At 36.7% G+C, this 17,079-nt stretch overlaps 1 protein-coding gene across 1 annotated transcript in view; it reads right to left on the reverse strand.

Annotated features, from left to right (window-relative positions):
- Window positions 1–10,337: 10,337 nt before the first annotated feature.
- Window positions 10,338–17,079, reverse strand: part of LOC107590978 (nuclear pore complex protein Nup107-like) — a 15,918-nt gene continuing 9,176 nt past the window's right edge. The window contains exons 15-25 of the mRNA XM_016279949.1: window positions 15,037–15,182; window positions 14,895–14,943; window positions 14,728–14,797; window positions 14,526–14,641; window positions 14,205–14,394; window positions 13,977–14,073; window positions 12,404–12,581; window positions 12,184–12,309; window positions 11,977–12,090; window positions 10,732–10,899; window positions 10,338–10,565 (exon numbers count right to left, since the gene is read on the reverse strand). Of these exons, the coding sequence (XP_016135435.1) occupies window positions 10,458–10,565; window positions 10,732–10,899; window positions 11,977–12,090; window positions 12,184–12,309; window positions 12,404–12,581; window positions 13,977–14,073; window positions 14,205–14,394; window positions 14,526–14,641; window positions 14,728–14,797; window positions 14,895–14,943; window positions 15,037–15,182 (1,362 nt within the window). The 3' untranslated portion in view covers window positions 10,338–10,457. The remainder of the gene's footprint in view (window positions 10,566–10,731; window positions 10,900–11,976; window positions 12,091–12,183; window positions 12,310–12,403; window positions 12,582–13,976; window positions 14,074–14,204; window positions 14,395–14,525; window positions 14,642–14,727; window positions 14,798–14,894; window positions 14,944–15,036; window positions 15,183–17,079) is intronic.

Genomic DNA, 17,079 nt, shown 5'->3' on the forward strand with positions numbered 1-17,079 from the left:
ATCAAACTGCTTCCGAAGGTATTTTCATAACATAAGAGCTCCAGTCCCCATCCACTTTCACTGTATGGAAAGGAGCGGTTTGGACATTCTTCAAAACAGCTTTTTTTGGTGTTTCTAAATTTTGATGGCATGAGGGGGGGAGTAAATTGTTCGACTAAATGTACCTGAATGAAACACTCATTTTTATTTGAACTATCCCTTTAAGGCTCACATAAAATGAGTCATATAACCACTTTTTGGTGGATCCTGTACTGTGAACTGATTGATTATCATTTCTTTGGCACATGAGTGTGTCTAATTGTTTGCATCCATTGAGCACTCAGTGTTCTCTGTTGAGTGTGGGAGACGAGAAGCATTACATTTTCCATTAGTGACCTTCTCATGCAATTAGACATGTTGTAAAGCATTCATTTGATTGATAGCACTTCCACCGAAGCAAGAAGCTTTTGAGCATAGAAACTGCACATCCAAACACACAATTTAGCATTTCAGTTTACATACCCAAAGATTTGATAACTTTGATATATTTTGCACAAACCTAAAAAAAAGCTGTGCTTGATGCACGTGCATGATATCTTTGACCTCTTTCTCTGTAACCTGATAGCACTTCCACCGAAGCAAGAAGCTTTTGAGCATAGAAACTGCACATCCAAACACACAATTTAGCATTTCAGTTTACATACCCAAAGATTTGGTAATATAAAGAAATGATAACTTGATATATTTTGCACAAACCTAAAAAAAAGCTGTGCTTGATGCACGTGCATGATATCTTTGACCTCTTTCTCTGTAACAAGCAGCCTTTTTGGTTCATATTAACTCATGCCCCGTGATGTCATCAACTCTGGACTCCATAGCAACAGAGATATTCCTTTGCTCTGGTGATGCCTTCAGCAGGCTGTTATTAATAGCTCCTGATATTTTCACTGGGACATTGAACAATGCGTAAAGACGCACATGTACTCATGTTTGGCTATTATAGTTCTTCTCAGAACCGATTTTTGAAGTGGTTCATGTCAGCTGAACAATCAGTTGAACAATGACTAATTTTGAGCATTTTCATAAAACAGCTACCTAGAAATAGCACTAAAGAGTCCATTTAAAAACAAATGAACATTCATCGACAGTGAAAAGAGGCTGCTATCATTTCCCACAAGCTGATAGCAAACGCTTAAAGTGGGTCACAGACCGATTTTGTTTCGCCCACTCTGCGATCAGTTTGTTTTTCCCTCTCACTCTCATTCTCCCTTTATTGCTAATTTGTCACGGTATGCATACATTCATCCCACATCTTGCTGCTTTAGTATACAGTACAGAGACACAGTGCTCATATCATATTAGGAAAACTCAACAAAAACAGTTTCATACAGACATGAATAAAACTTGAAAGTGTGCGCTCTTTTTTCAAAGAGTCAGACTGATAATTGTACGGCTGACAATAAAACAGATGAAAACATCTCATATACTCACGCTGACAGGCATTTAAGAACCAAAATGGGTCTTTTTGCCTTTATCTTTTTATTTTTAACAGTAATATTGTGAAATATTATAAAGATTTTAAATAACTGCTTTCTATTTTAATAAATCGTCAAATGTAATTTATTCCTGTGATGGCAAAGCAGAATTTTTAAATACTAGTCTGGTAATAATTTCTTCTTATTAACAATGTTGAAAACAGCTGTGCCACTTAACATTTTTGTGCAAACTAATAATTTTTTTTTCAGCATTTATTTTGAATAATTTTTTACAATGAAAAGTCTTACTGTCACTATTAATCCACTAAAAAGCATCCTTGCTGAATAAAATTAATTTTAAATAATTTAATTGAGTAATTAATTGTAATCTTACTGACCCCAAATGTTTGAACAGTAACACTACAGAAATAAAAGTCGGAATCCTTAAATTACATTTACTGTAGTAACACACGACCAACAGTTTCAGTTGGTACACTCACACAACGTTCTCGCAGTGAACGCACATCCTGCGTCTTTAGACTTTCAGTCCAGGCTCAAATATGAAAACAAACGGTGAATATCTGTTATATTTAAGCACTGTATCACAGGATGATGACTGTCTGGATATAGCAGCATGTGTTTGTTGGGACAGACGTTTATGTTGTTTTACCGAATCGAGAGAATCTGTGGGCAGAATGCTGAGAGTTCTTGCATGAATCATCTAAAGCATGGCCTACATTTCTGAGTCTGAGTTCATACTGTGACATGAAGACACTATTTATATGCAGAGCAGCAGCCCACAAACGCTCCTGTGTCTGTAAACAAGGAAAGAGAAAATACAATGCTGTTACACAAACAACATGTTCATCATGCCATTATTCTGGTCGGTTCTGGCACCATTTTAACCTGCCAGAATGAAATGGATTTGATAAGATGAACATGGCTGATGAATATTAAGCAGGTGAATGCTCAGTTAGCATAGTAACATCTGTCCTCCAGTCATTAAAATGTGCTGTTTCCAGCCCACCACATGGAGCAGCGCCACCGCTTAAGCACTTAATGGATGATGGTGAGCAGCACTGGAGCTCCACGTATATATATTTGATCAGTTAATTTGTCATTTAGACATGCTGCTTTCAGAAACTCTTTACCTAATTTATAAGGATGAAAAATGCACAGGCTTAATTCATTCCTCATGCATGCTAAATGTGGATGACCATTTTATGTTCGAATGATGGCTGCTTTAAAGGGGTCATATGATGCGATTTCAAGTTTCCTTTCTCTTTGGAGTGTTACAAGCTGATTGTGCATAGATACGATCCCTGAAGTTGCAAAGACTAAAGTCTCAAAACCAAGAGACTTGCAACGCCACGCCCCCCCCCTCTAAAACGGCTCATTCTAACACACCCCCACATATCTACCTCACTATAGTGTTTGGCAAATTACAATACACTGGGTCAGCTGGCCAATCAGAGCAGACTGCGCTTGTCGGAAGGAGGGACTTTGTAGAAAACGAAGCGTTTGACAGAGGCGGGGCATAGAGGACCTACAATAATGTGTTTTTTGAACATTAAAGCATGTCAACATATTCTGTTACACCAAATAATGATCTTTAAAAAAGCATCATATGAACCCTTTAATTATTGTGACCTTTTAGCGATCAGACAATAACGTATCAATTGAATAACGTGTATAAATCCATATAATAAATAATCACATTCACATAAATAATTAACTAAGCGCGTTTGATCTTTTTTCAGGAATTTGATAACATTTTGGCAAATTTAGCCATAGCACATAATGTTCCCTTGACACTCAACAACTGTGTTCCAAAAAATTGTCCTATTAAACAATCGGAAAAGACTTACTGTTGGTTAGGTCAAAGCAATCAGCAATTTCACACCCTCTCAATTTCTAAATGAAAGGACAAACCCCAAGCTGTTCAGTTCCTCATTCTGATTTATTGAGTGGTGGAACATGCTGTCCTGTATCACAGCGCCACTCAAAGGACACGAGAGGACACACACACACACACACACACACTTCTGAGGATTTTTTTTTTAATGCATATGCCTAATATAGCAGACATCAAACATCTAATATTCATGTACTTTGGTAGGTTAAGTAATAAAGTCATTAAATAAACAAATAGTGTTAATGGTTAAAATTAAATTAATATTTTTTTCTGATAGTGTGCATTAATGAAGAGTCTTAAAGCATGTGTTGTGGGATTAATTAATTCTCAGGGGCTCTGCTGTTTCCGGTGTGGGAAAGCAAAGCTCTTTAATGGGAGTCATGGAGTCAGTCATCAAAACGAAGCTGAATGCACTCATCCAGAACAGAGTGGGATCAATCATGATGATGGAAATTATCCAGAGACCCATTTATCATTTGAAACAGTACTATAGAGTTGTATTCTAGATGTTATAAAGGGGAAAATATATGCATGAATCAGACATTAATTTTAAGCATTTCATATGGAAAAATCACATGATATAAATACCTTATGCCATCCTAATACCTTCAGTATACTGCATAATTTATTTACAAAAAGTTACATTTTAAAAATGTATGTTATGCATATGAATTTGTGGTGTTTGTACTCTACTACAGTTCAAAAGTTTGGGATCCGTAAAATGTTTACGTTTTTAATTAGTCTCTTATGTCCGCCAAGGTTGCATTTGTTCAAACAAAAATACAGTAAAGACTAAGCAATAATCTGAAATAAGAATACCATTTAAAATAACTTGTCTATTTAAATAGATTTTAAAATGTAATCATTTATTCCTGTGATGGCGAAGTTGAATTTTTAGCATCATTACTTCCGTCATCAGTGGAGTGCATCATTTCTGAATAAAAGTAGCCAATACATTTTTTTATATAAATAAATAAAGGAATAAAGAATGAGCTGTATAAGGCACTTTAATGATGTCAGGTATTATAATTAAATTCCATTCATTTAAATTTCTTTGTGATGCACTTGGTTATAATTTTGACATACTGATAAGTGATTTCTTTCTGCACAGTGAAACATAAAAAGTATTTAACTAAATATTGAGGATTGTGAGGCACTAAACTATTTCTCTTTTTATGAAATAATACATGACTAACATGATTAGTTATCAGCCGTGAGAAACTAAACTACTCTGTTAGAGCAAGCTAAAAATATCAAAACAAATACAATCTTGTAAGAAGACAAACAAGAAAAGACATCACAGATTGAGATGCCTCCATTGCCATTTCCTGTGAAAGTGGGCACCTGTCTCCCCTGGGGGAAGTCGTGGCCTAATGGTTAGAGAGTCGGACTCATAACCCAAAGGTTGTGGGTTCGAGTCTCGTACCGGACATCACAGATTGAGATGCCTCCATTGCCATTTCCTGTGAAAGTGGGCACCTGTCTCAATGTTCCTCTCAGACAGATCCTCATTCTGCTTCATTGCACACAAATATGGAGATTTAAACGGCCTATCTGCTGTTTTTTCCATGCACCGCCATGTCCACACGTACAAGGGTATTTTAATAAAATTCCCATGTAAGAAGAGTTTTTCCTTCTTCCGTTTTAAAAAAAAATCTCTGTCCACATGAAAACACAAACGCATGCTATGAAGCACTGTCAAGAGCATTCCTAACCAACAGGTGGCGATATAATCTCAACCGTAAAGCCATGTTGGCCAATCAGAAGCCTGAAAAAGTCTCCAGTAGGCGGAGATAACAGCGCAGGCTCCGACGTCACAAGCCAAAAACTTTGGTTTCGCCGTCTACACGATAACACTGCAACCGGAGTTTTTGGAAAATCTTCACCCTGGCAGGCGTTTTCAAAAATGTTCGGTTTCAGTGACCTGGTGCTGCGTTTGCGTGTAGACGAACGGCCAAACCGCGTAGAAAAAGCTGCGGTTTTAAAAATAACCGCGTTCGTGTGGACAGGGCAAACACACAAGAAGTTCTTTAAAGGGGTCATATGATGTGATTTCAATTTTTCCTTTCTCTTTGGAGTGTTACAAGCTCTTGGTGCATAAAGAAGATCTGGAAAGTTCCAAAGACTAAAGTCTCAAACCTAAAGAGATATTCTTTATAAAAGTTAAGAGTCAGCCACACCTACCTAAAACGGCTCGTTCTAACACGCCCCCACATGTCTACGTCACAATGTGGGAAGATTTGCATAACGCCGCCCAAATGTTCACGCAAAGAAAGAAGGTGTAACTTTTATTCTCGCTGTAGTATTGTTGTTGCCGCCGCCATGTCGTGAAGACGCTGTGTTTCGTTGTGAAAGCGAAACTAATTTGTTTGGCCTTCCAAAAGAGGACGACATCTGCTTCGTCATGCCTGGAGCTGATCCGTGCTGGTCTCACTCAAGCCTGCTGGCCGTTCCTCACTCTAGCTCGCTGTGTGTTTCGCTGTGAAAGCTAAACTACTTTGTTTGGCCTTCCAAAAGAGGACACGACTAGAAATCAGTGGTTAAGTTGTATTTACAACACTGTTCCAGAACACTTCAACCCAAATATTCAGATGTGTCCAGCACATTTTGTGGAGGATGAGGACTGTTTCCTAGGAGAGTAGCCTACAATGCCGGTGCCTGTTTCTATAAAGTGGGGCAGTTCCAACTTTGCAAGGACAGTCTGGCGCTTCTGACTCACAGCCTGTAAGTAAAAGAATAAGTTCTTCTGTTAAAGAATTTGCCACTGACGATTCAAATGCGAGTTTTGAGCAGTGTAGAGTAGGGCTTGTTGTCTGCCGTTTCTCCGATCACAAATGCAGACATGGTTTTATGTTTTATGTTTATCAAAAGACAGTATAAGTCATTATAATCCGTAATTATGTCCAAACTGGATGCAACAAATGCGTTTATAATGGGTTTTTATTGTTTTTGTCTCGTCGCTCCGGGACACAGCATCACAGTATGGTGAGGGGCGTAATATTTCCGTCACATGCTTGAGGTATTCGGCCAATCACAACACACTGAATAGCTGGCCAATCAGCGTACACCTCGCTTTTCAGACCGATGAGCTTTGTAAAAATCGACGCGTTTCAGAAAGGCGGGGCATAGAGGAGCAACAATAATGTACAGTATGTGTAAAATAATGCTTTTTGAAACTTAAACCGCATAAACACATTGCATTACACCAAATACACAACATAATGTTCTTTTTAGCAACGTCATATGACCCCTTTAACATTTCCTGCGGTGAGATCAAACACGTCTATCTATTCAGCCAAGAAGCAGTGCGACCTTTATTAACACCGAATGAAGAGTGCTCAACCAACCCCCTGGGAAACAGCCTTTTAAAGAGCCCTAACAAACTTGTCAAACGTCTGCTGATTTGGAGAGCAGGAGGATCTGCTGCGTTTGTTTGGATCTAGATTAAGAAACGCCCCCATAGGGCTGACACACCAGGGTTCACTGTACACTTACTTCCTGGCAAGCAATCGCCTCCTGTCAGAATGAGTGATTTAAGCTTCGAGTTTCTCAGCTGAGCTTACACGGACAACAACCCACAGGACAGATTGTGGATCACTATCAGGAAGATGTGCTTTAATCTTATGTCCTGCACAGTCCTGTGACAATAATGAAGAGTCTTCCTACAAGGGTCTTTCAGTAATTGTTTTTTTTTTTTCTTTGGTCATGTTCTCTGTGCTTATCTCAAGTTTACAAGTAAGGTCATAATTTAAAGGAGATGTGTGGCTTTGATTGTTTCACAATGTGAAATCAATGAAACCTGGACTGAAAACTCTCTATTATATTGTTATACTGATAAAAGTCATGCCGAGTTAGAATAAAAGCTAAATAATTGGGGACAATAAATAAATGCTAATATTTATTTTATTTATAATGCCTTTTTTTTTTGTTTTACAAGAAAAAAAAATCTGAGTATCCTTAAAATAAGATCATTTTAATACAAACTTAAGATAATAAGAGTATCAGTTTTTGAATTTGGCATTTTCTTACCCCATTATTTTATTTTTGTTATATTTATCGTTTTATTTAAAAACAAGTCAAACCTACAACTGGCTAATAAATGTATGGAAATAAATATATAAATGTAAATAAAAACAATTGATTTATTATTTATAAACAATTGTCCTGTTCCGTAAAAAAAAAAAAATTTCGAAAATGTCTTTAATACTGTTACTTTTCTTATATCTAAATATCCAATTTTTTATTTATTTGTGCTTTTTCATGTTTGCTTTATTCTAAAATAATCTTTTTTTTTTTTTGGTTTTCTCAGTCTGCCTGTCAGGGATTTTTAGTGACCCTTTTTGCATGTTACATTATTATTGTGAGAGACAGTTTGCACACTAGTGGTGCACAAACAGACAAAGCAACCGGCAGTTCAGTTACTCAGTACTAACGTGTTCAGAACAACAGCACTCTTACTTATGTGAAATTGCTTAATGATTTTACTGATTAATTCATTGCTGTTACATATAAAGCCATTAGTGGTGTACCAGTGTCTCTATATAATGTCATTCTTCCAGCATTCTGATGGGCTTGACTTTGAACCTCATCCCATCTGCACTGTGATCAATCACTCATCCATCCCATTAGCCTCCCATAACGCTTCTCTTCCACTTTTACAGCTGTTTACTGGAGGGAGGGATTGATTTCATGTTTTTAGAGGTATATGTTTGTGCCACCAATGTTTACTCACCGATTACTGATGAGCATAGCAACTCTACACCTACACATGGCAAACTATACCGTGTGCTTTAATAAGCATGTTTTAACTTTGAATTGTGGTTCTCAGTCTTTTTGACTTGAAGGCTACCCTGTTTTTTTTGTTGTTGAATTATGACAAAGCTGCTTTTTCATGAACATAAATCAGAATATTGATATATTAAATTAACCATTATTTTGAGATTAGACATTTTAAGAACGGCTTGTTCTTCAATAAAAAAAAAAGCATTAGTTATTGTGGGGAAAAATAAATATGATTCGAGTTTACATCTGGATTGTGTATGTGTTTCAATGGAGAGTTAGATAATTTTTTTTAAATATGAAGAATAATTTATTAATTTAAATGTAATTATTTAAATCACCCTGCGGTCCCCTTGGAAGTAAAAAAGGGACATGACCAGTGAACCAGTGCAATCCAAGACTAACAAGCTAACAAGGTCAAAGTCAACGCAGCTATTTCCCTTTTGGCGTGACTGTAAAGATCATCAGTGTCAAAGCAATCGCATAATTCATGCTGTACAAATAAATAGAAAAAAAGAAATACTGCAGTATAGTAGCCTAAATAAAATACAATGAAACATACGAAAAGGTACTTTGGCCTAAATGGTCTGGGACTAATTGTCACAAGGTCTGTTGGCCAAAACACACATTATGTATATCCTCCTGAGAACCAGAAATAAAAAGCTTTGTGAATTTAGTATTTTTTTCCATGTCATTACATTGTTTAGAGCATAAGAGAAAAATGGTAAAATAACATTTTTGAAAAATTATATTTTATTCATAAGTTATGCTATGTCCTCTGTAGAGGACACCAGGACTCGGTTTTTCTAAAAAATAAAATGACACGAGTAGACACGAAAAGGCAAAAACATTGGGAATTTTTAAAAAAATCACCAATCAACTTTTAGGTTTCATAACTAACTTTGTTTAAGGACGGTTCTCAACTAGGTTATAAAATATATGGATTTATAACTGGTTTTCCCATTAAGCACAATGTTATCTATACGCTGTATCTAATTTGCATATTAAAGTGCTGTTGGGACAGCATGTTGAAAAAAGAAGTGTAATAATGGGAGTAGTAACTGGCCAGATTTTCATAATAATATCTAATATTTCATAAGAATGTTGATATATAATTTGTTTTCCTATTCAATTCTTTTGTCTCCCAAAATGTATAATAAACATTCTTTTAGTCCTGGTGTCCTCTACAGTGGACATGTATGAAATGATGTCCTGTTTCGTAACAGAATGCCATATTTTGATTTGAAACATTTCCCTGAGATGTTGATTTATGACAATTTGAAAATTAATACGTAACACGGCTACGTTCACACACACACACAGCTACAAAAGTGACAACCGCATACTACTAGCCTATAATCAAAATTATTTTCGTGTGTGTGTTTTTTTTAGTACGTTAACTTACAGAGGCGGAGATAATGTATAAGTTCCGTATCATCTGAAGGTTTAGGTTTTCCATCAGTTTTGTGGTCCGCGCGCGTAGCCTCTCAAAGCCTGTGTCGCTTAATTAAGATTTGACGGATGAACTAGCGCCTCGGTTGGACATTGTCGTGACTGTGAAAAGACTTTCCAATAATGATTTTATATTGACTTCACTTTCTATCACTATGGTCGGAAAAGTTCATTTAAGAATTCAGTAAAGTCGTGTGACCAGTATTTTCTGCCAGCTGTTTGTAATTGGAACTAACGATGCCCTATTTCGATTGAATCATTCTTTTTAATCGGTTCTTTTAAATGAATCTTTGAATTGTTTGAATTGATTTGCGATTCAGTCTGAATGATTCGGAGCGATTTTTTTTTTTAACTTAAACACATTGAATACACATTAAGTAATCTATCAATCGTTAGATTAGAACACAGAGGACAAAATATAACTGAACTGCAGTACATGTTTAACCTGCAATGCATTGGAACCAAACTAAAAATGAGTTGTAGTGAAGCTTGTGAGTGACACTGGTTGCAGAACAACTAACAGGAAGGAGATTAAACTTAACAAAAAATTAGACTTCCATGGTATTTTTTTCAATGTTCAGAAATACACTTACCCTGAAAAATGATTCAACTGGAGTAACAAGTGTGAAAACCAACCCATCTTGCCTAAACAGATGTGTTTTCACAAATATTGCACAGTGACATTAATACAAATGGAAAGAAATGCATAACTCTTGAGGAAGAAATATGGAAAAAAATGCCTCTCCAGTTAAACAATTTACCAAATTCACAACAATGAATCTTTATTCAAATACAAAATTACAAAGCTTTTAATTTTTTTTCCTGAGGACATAAACAGCACGAGAAACAAACAGTGTCTAGGGCTGAATCTCATATCCAAGAGGATCCAGCCCTTTATCCAGCAAGAGTAGAGAGGATTCCCTCATCTTCTGGAGAAACTTCTGCAGCTCCTCTTTAGAAAAAACCTGACAGAGAAAGAACATTCAGATGAATGAATATAAAAACAAGACAGTATCCCATTTACCATGAACACTTATGTTCAAGAGTGAAGGAGTGGCCTCTTGCAATTTCAATCAAGCAATATTCATGTTTATATTAAGAATATTTCTTTAAAGGTTTCAGACAGCACACCTCATATAATCTGTGTTGGTCAGAGGCGATGATGTCAGCCAGCCGCAGACTCTCCTGGTGGCGTTCAGTGCGCTGCAGAACGGTTAACAAAAGGAACGACATCATGGGCAGACACAAACGCCGCAGCAGAGTCATCTGATGAGCACGCTCAGAGTCTTCCTCAGCGTCCTGCAAAAACACAGCACACCATGAATACAGGACATCCTACACTCAAACAATGCAACCAAGTGATGTTATAACAACTCAGTGACTCTGGTTTTTAATTTTTTCTGACATGTTGGTGTTGGATGTTGCACAATCATACAGCTGGATAAAACAAAAACTGTGTCCGTCTTCATTTCAGCATGCAAAACAACAAAATGTGATTATTTAAAGGGGGTGATTCTTTTCTATACCCACTGTGTGTGTGTGTGTGTGTGTGAGTGTATATGTGTATATATTTAAGGTTATAAATGACCTCAGACATGACAGCTGTGTTTGCCAAACCTGTAAATTAGGGATGCACCAATACCGATACTGGTATCGGGCCCGATACTGGCCTCCTGTACTCATTAAAATGCCCCGATACCAAACACCGATACCACACAGCATGTGATAAGCGCCATATTCAAACAAAGAAACACCGACAACAGAACAACAGACAGCTGAAAGGAGTTAAGGATGTCTACGAAGTATATGTATGCAATGAATATAACGTTAAACATTCAGTATTAACGTCTGTATAGCTGATGTGCGTGAGCAGATAAACAAAGCACGCTGAGTGGATTGAGCGTGCGGCGGCGCAGATGCGCGAGCTTGGAAGGGAAAAAAATAATAATGCATGGCCGCTTAGAACTTCCGTACATACTAACAATTTTTGGTTGATTGTAATCCATTACATACCTTTCTATCAAATTTATCTAACATTATCAAGATGAATTTGTTCTGACACAGTTTCTGACAGAGTTCTTGTCATATTTTATTACCATTTTCCAAACTATAGCGAATAAACTGTGATAATGTGAGAAATGTTGAAGGTGTCTGAATAAATTTTGGTTTGACTGTATCTATTTGATAAATGACGTTAACCAACTAACATTATACATATCCTTTTGGTTTCTGTACCCAATATTTAAAAAATGTACAAATGCAATACAAATATCGGTATCGGCAAGTACCAAAAATAAAAGTATCGGTATCGGGCGAGTACTGGAAAAAGGGGTATCGGATGCATCCCTACTATAAATTAATACAGAACCTACTCACCTCTCTGACATCCACCATCCAACCTCCATCTACAAACAGCAGCACATTATAAATCCTCTCCTTCACATCCTCTGTCAGCGCTCCCAGACGCCCCTGCCAGTTCTCATACTCCATCTGGAGGAAGTGACAAAGAAAAGCCATTAAAGATAAAAGCTAAAAGTGTTCACTACAAAGTACTAGTCGGCATTGTGGACGGTCTGTTCTGACCTTGTACTCTGCTTCTTTCATCTCATAGGCCACCTTCTCTGTAAACTTAGCTTGAGCAGGTGCTGTGGGTTTCACCGGAGGACAGTTCATGTGCTTGAACCACTCGTTAAAAGCTTCGTGAGCTTCCTGTTGGGGTGGGGAAACACAAATTGGCTCACAGTAAGATCATGTTGCTGTCACTACGTTCATTACAGAGATGCAGAAAGATGCAGCTTCTCACCAGATAGGCACGGATGCACAGATGCTCACGAATAGCATTCTCCTCCTCGGCAGGAAGGGGCGTGTCCATGCCCTGCTCCTCCCACTGGTGGTAGATTTCCCGCATGGAATCTTCAGGCACTTTGGTGAAGACCATCTTAGCAGCGTCATGCTTCTTAGATGCTACGAAAAATATATAACTTTATAAACATATATTTTAGTTCCCTTCACTCCACAACAATTTAAAACCGTACAGACCAAGAATAGAAAGTGTTAAGTATTTAATTAGCATAGATAACACCACCCTGCATCATATTTGCTAAATGAAATCCAATACTTGTTTCTTACTAATTTTAGGGAGCTGATAAAAACAGCCCGTTTTGCACTCGCATTTTTGCTTTCGACGACCATTTGTACGGTGAAGTCTTGTATTATCACCAAAAAACTGCCACAAAGAAATTATTCCTATCTTCTTCTGAGTCATGTTACAACTATTTGTACAATTCTCACATGCATGAATGATCCTGAAGACATTATTTTATGTCTAATCTGATGTCATCGTTAGAATTATGGTCAGTGACAGAGGAAAATGCAAACATGACTCTGCTTTCTGCTACACTTTAAGTGTTTTGCTACATCTAAACAGCAACAGAAAATGACAGGCTGTCAAAAAACTTGTTTATAAACTTGTGTTGAGTTGTGACATCTTTGAGATTAAACTGAGTATTTGAACATATTTTCCATTCCTTTCAGATTGTAAATTAAATGATACATTTTGAAGACTTGTTTTTTTTTCATTAAAACAAACTTCTGACATTTGACTGCTTTTGTTACGTTGATAAGTGCAATAAAGCTAACACACACACACATATATTATATATATATATATATATATATATATATATATATATATATATATATATATATGTGTGTGTGTGTGTGTGTGTGTGGTGATTCGTTTCTGAATGAATCCACGTTTTGAACAAATCGTGTGAACCAATGATTCAACAGACCATTCATAAAAGAGCCATTTACTTCATTCCTGAATGAATCAGCCATTTGAAAGAATCAAATAAATGAATGACTCAATGACTTCATAAAGACATTTACCACCACCTTCTTATTTAGAGAATAATTTCATTGAAAATTTTTTTATAAATAAAGTTTTTGGTTACCAATGGCTTTCATTGTATGAACAAAAAATACTGAGATGTTTCACAAATTATCTTCTTTTATGTTCCATAGTTTATGTTAGGCCGTTGTAGCCTAAATATTTTTGTGTAATACATTTTATGTTAAATCAAATAAAGTATTTATTTCTAAAGCTAATTGTTGTAATGTCTACTTGATACTTTCTCATTTAACACAATAGTGGCTTTAAATGATCTTTTGTGGGCATTTTCACACCAAATATAATTTGCGAATAATTAGATTTGCTACATGTAATTAATTAAATTAATTTAAATTGACTGACAGCCCTACTATATACAGTGGGTACGGAAAGTATTCAGACCCCCTTAAATTTTTCACTCTTTGTTATATTGCAGCCATTTGCTAAAATCATTTAAGTTAATTTTTTTTCCTCATTAATGTACACCAATGCAGGGGTCAGGTCATGGTGAGCAAACTCATCCGTGTCTCTCTCTCTGATGGTCTCTACTACTGTTTTTGTGATCGCTGCCACATCCAAACCTAAACACCAAAAAAAAAGAAAGAAAAAAATAAAAAGTATGTAATAACATTATAATTAACATGTAATGTTCAGTGAGTCATTATCGCAAAATACACCCTTTCCATTGTGACACAAGACCCTTTGACCTCACCTGCTTGTGTTGCCAGCTCCAGACAGTGTTTGCGCTGCTCAGTCTCAGTGACTTCCTCCAGGAACTGAGCGTACTGTGGCACGGACATGTCAGCAGGGAGGTGACTGACGTAAAATGCAATGAGATCCACCTGCTTTTCCTTCACTAACAGGGAGATGTAGGTCTTTAGGACATCTACACACACCTCCTCCTGACAAACACAGATCACAATGGTAGGTTCGCATCAAACGTTTGAATACACTTGTCTGTACAAGCAATAAGCCAGACACATCAAGAGCAATACAATCTATAACAAAAAATATATCCATATAATGTACGTACCTTGAGTTGCATGCCCAAACTGCGATAAAACAACACTAAATGTGACATGAAGCGCAACAGATGAACTGGCAAAGCTGTACTTCTTCCTAACCAATCACTAAACTCCTCCAGAAGACCTTTCAACACAAGTTAAACATTAAACTTATTTACTTTTTAAAAAGAAAATCTGAGATTCTTCCAAATATCTGTTCTCAAAGCATACCATCAAGATCTTCAAGAATGACAAACTTCTGAATCACATGGTAATGTTCCTTGGTTGCATCCAGGACCCTCTGTCAACATAACATACGTGTGAAAAGATCAGAAAATAAACACTTCAATCAATTTAGTCTTTTACAAATGAAACCTCATTCATTAATTCATTCTCACTTTGGATTCTGTTGCTTGAAGCTCTTCAAAGACTTTCTCCAATGTCCAACTAAAAAAAGCCAAATGATGGAATTAATCATTCACTGGAAAAGGACATGAAGAACGTATATATGATGTATTTACAGGGTGTTTATAGTCATACTTGGTCTCCAGGAACTCTCTGGGCAGCTCCTCCAGCTCTTCACTGCCCAGACCGGAAGAACAGATCTCCTGCTCTACCAGAGTGTCCACCATCACCCGGAAATACGCCCACACCGTGTCCTCCCACGACTCGCACACAGGTAACAGCTGCAGGAAATGAGGACATATTCATATAATGATTAAATACAAGAGGAATGAAAAAAGCATAAGAACAGGGTATATACAGGAATCATGGAGTCAAATTTAATACCTTTTAAGACCTTTTTTAAGACTCTTTCCATACATTTTAAGACCTCATCGCCACTCCAAGTTTTAACCAATTACATCGGCGACACTTTAACTTGCATTTAATATATATTGATTGTAAGATAGCACAACTAAACAGACTTACTTTGTGATAACTCCTTATCAATACAACATAATTAAGAAATGGGGAACGAAGCACAAGAGAATTAATTGAGTGACTAACCAATGCAACCCAAAAAACTAAAATTAGACCAATAAACAAAACAACTGACAAAACTTATTGAGGAGGGAAAATTACGGTGGGCGAGAAGTGCAAAACACATCATAATTCTGAAAACAAAATAACAAATTACAAACACAAATGCAAGTCTAAAAAACTAAATAACAATTCAGAAAGCACAACAACAATTCAGAAAACATTATAACAAGTGAGAAAACACAACGACAAATCAGACAAACCGGAAGAGGTAGGTATAGTTTGAGAGAGTGCCATTGGTTTGGGATTACTCACCGCTGACTGGACGAGACATCTGTCAATCAACATATACAGGAAGAACCAGCCGAAGAACAGCAGAGTCGTGGTAGAAAGTTCGGAGATGGTATTAAAGTAGCTCAGTTTAGCTCAGAGGTTAAAAGTGTCCCTTTTCAAATCTCGTATCACATCGTAAAGGCATTTCTTTTCAATAAAAATTAAGGAAATAATCAAAAAATCAAAAAGAAAGTATCGGGTAGGGTTAGGGTAGGTGTAGGGAGGGCTTTATTGTACCAATAAGGTGGCATCCATGTAATAATTAAAATTATAATTGACACTCAGTACGTTATTATTGCATACGGTTTTATAATGTACTACAATACTGAAGTGCAGATAATTGCCACTATTTGCAACAAGTAGTATACTTGATAGTAGAAACCCTGCTATTTAACAGTGTAAATAGGTATTTGCACTTAGTGTAAATAGAATCCATTGCTAATACGAGATTTGAAAAGGGAGGGAAAAAAAGTTCGGTAAAAGGCGGGATCGAACCCGGGTCAATCGCGTCAAAAAGCCAACGACAAGCGCTTATCCATCTGCGCCACTGGAGCTGATGATTGACAGCCACTTTTAACTAAATGTAAATAGACACTCCGTATTTTTTATTCCATAGTAAGGGCAATTCATACAATACATTTAATCTGAGCTACTTTAATACCATCTCCGAACTTTCTACCACGACTCTGCTGTTCTTTGGCTGGTTCTTCCTGTATACGTTGATTGACAGATGTCTCGTCCAGTCAGCGGTGAGCAATCCCAAACCAATGGCGCGGTCTCAAACTATACCTACCTCTTCCAGTTTGTCTGATTTGTCGTTGTGTTTTCTGACTTGTTAATTTGTTTTCAAATTTGTCATTGTGTTTTCTGACTTGTTATAATGTTTTCTGAATTGTTGTTGTGCTTTCTGAATTGTTATTTTGTTTTTTAGACTTGCATTTGTGTTTGTAATTTGTTATTTTGTTTTCAGAATTGTGATTTGTTTTGCACTTCTCGGCCACCGTAGAAAATAAAGCTCCCCAAGCAAACGGGGCAATGAGTTCACACAGTATATTCAAAATATATATTTGTTACATCAACTCAAACCATAGCTGTTTTGTGGAACACTTCTCATGACAAACATCTGACTGATCAGACAGGTTTACCTGTGATTACGGAGTGCTTGATTTGATGCAGACTTGACAGAGTGTCAGTACTGCACCTGATCATGTCTGAATGATCATGGAAGGTAAAATAATGATCACAACTATTACATCATTTTAATTGTGC

This window comes from Sinocyclocheilus grahami, unplaced genomic scaffold (assembly GCF_001515645.1).
Source record: "Sinocyclocheilus grahami isolate Dianchi unplaced genomic scaffold, SAMN03320097.WGS_v1.1 scaffold135.1, whole genome shotgun sequence".
Taxonomy (NCBI): domain Eukaryota; kingdom Metazoa; phylum Chordata; class Actinopteri; order Cypriniformes; family Cyprinidae; genus Sinocyclocheilus; species Sinocyclocheilus grahami.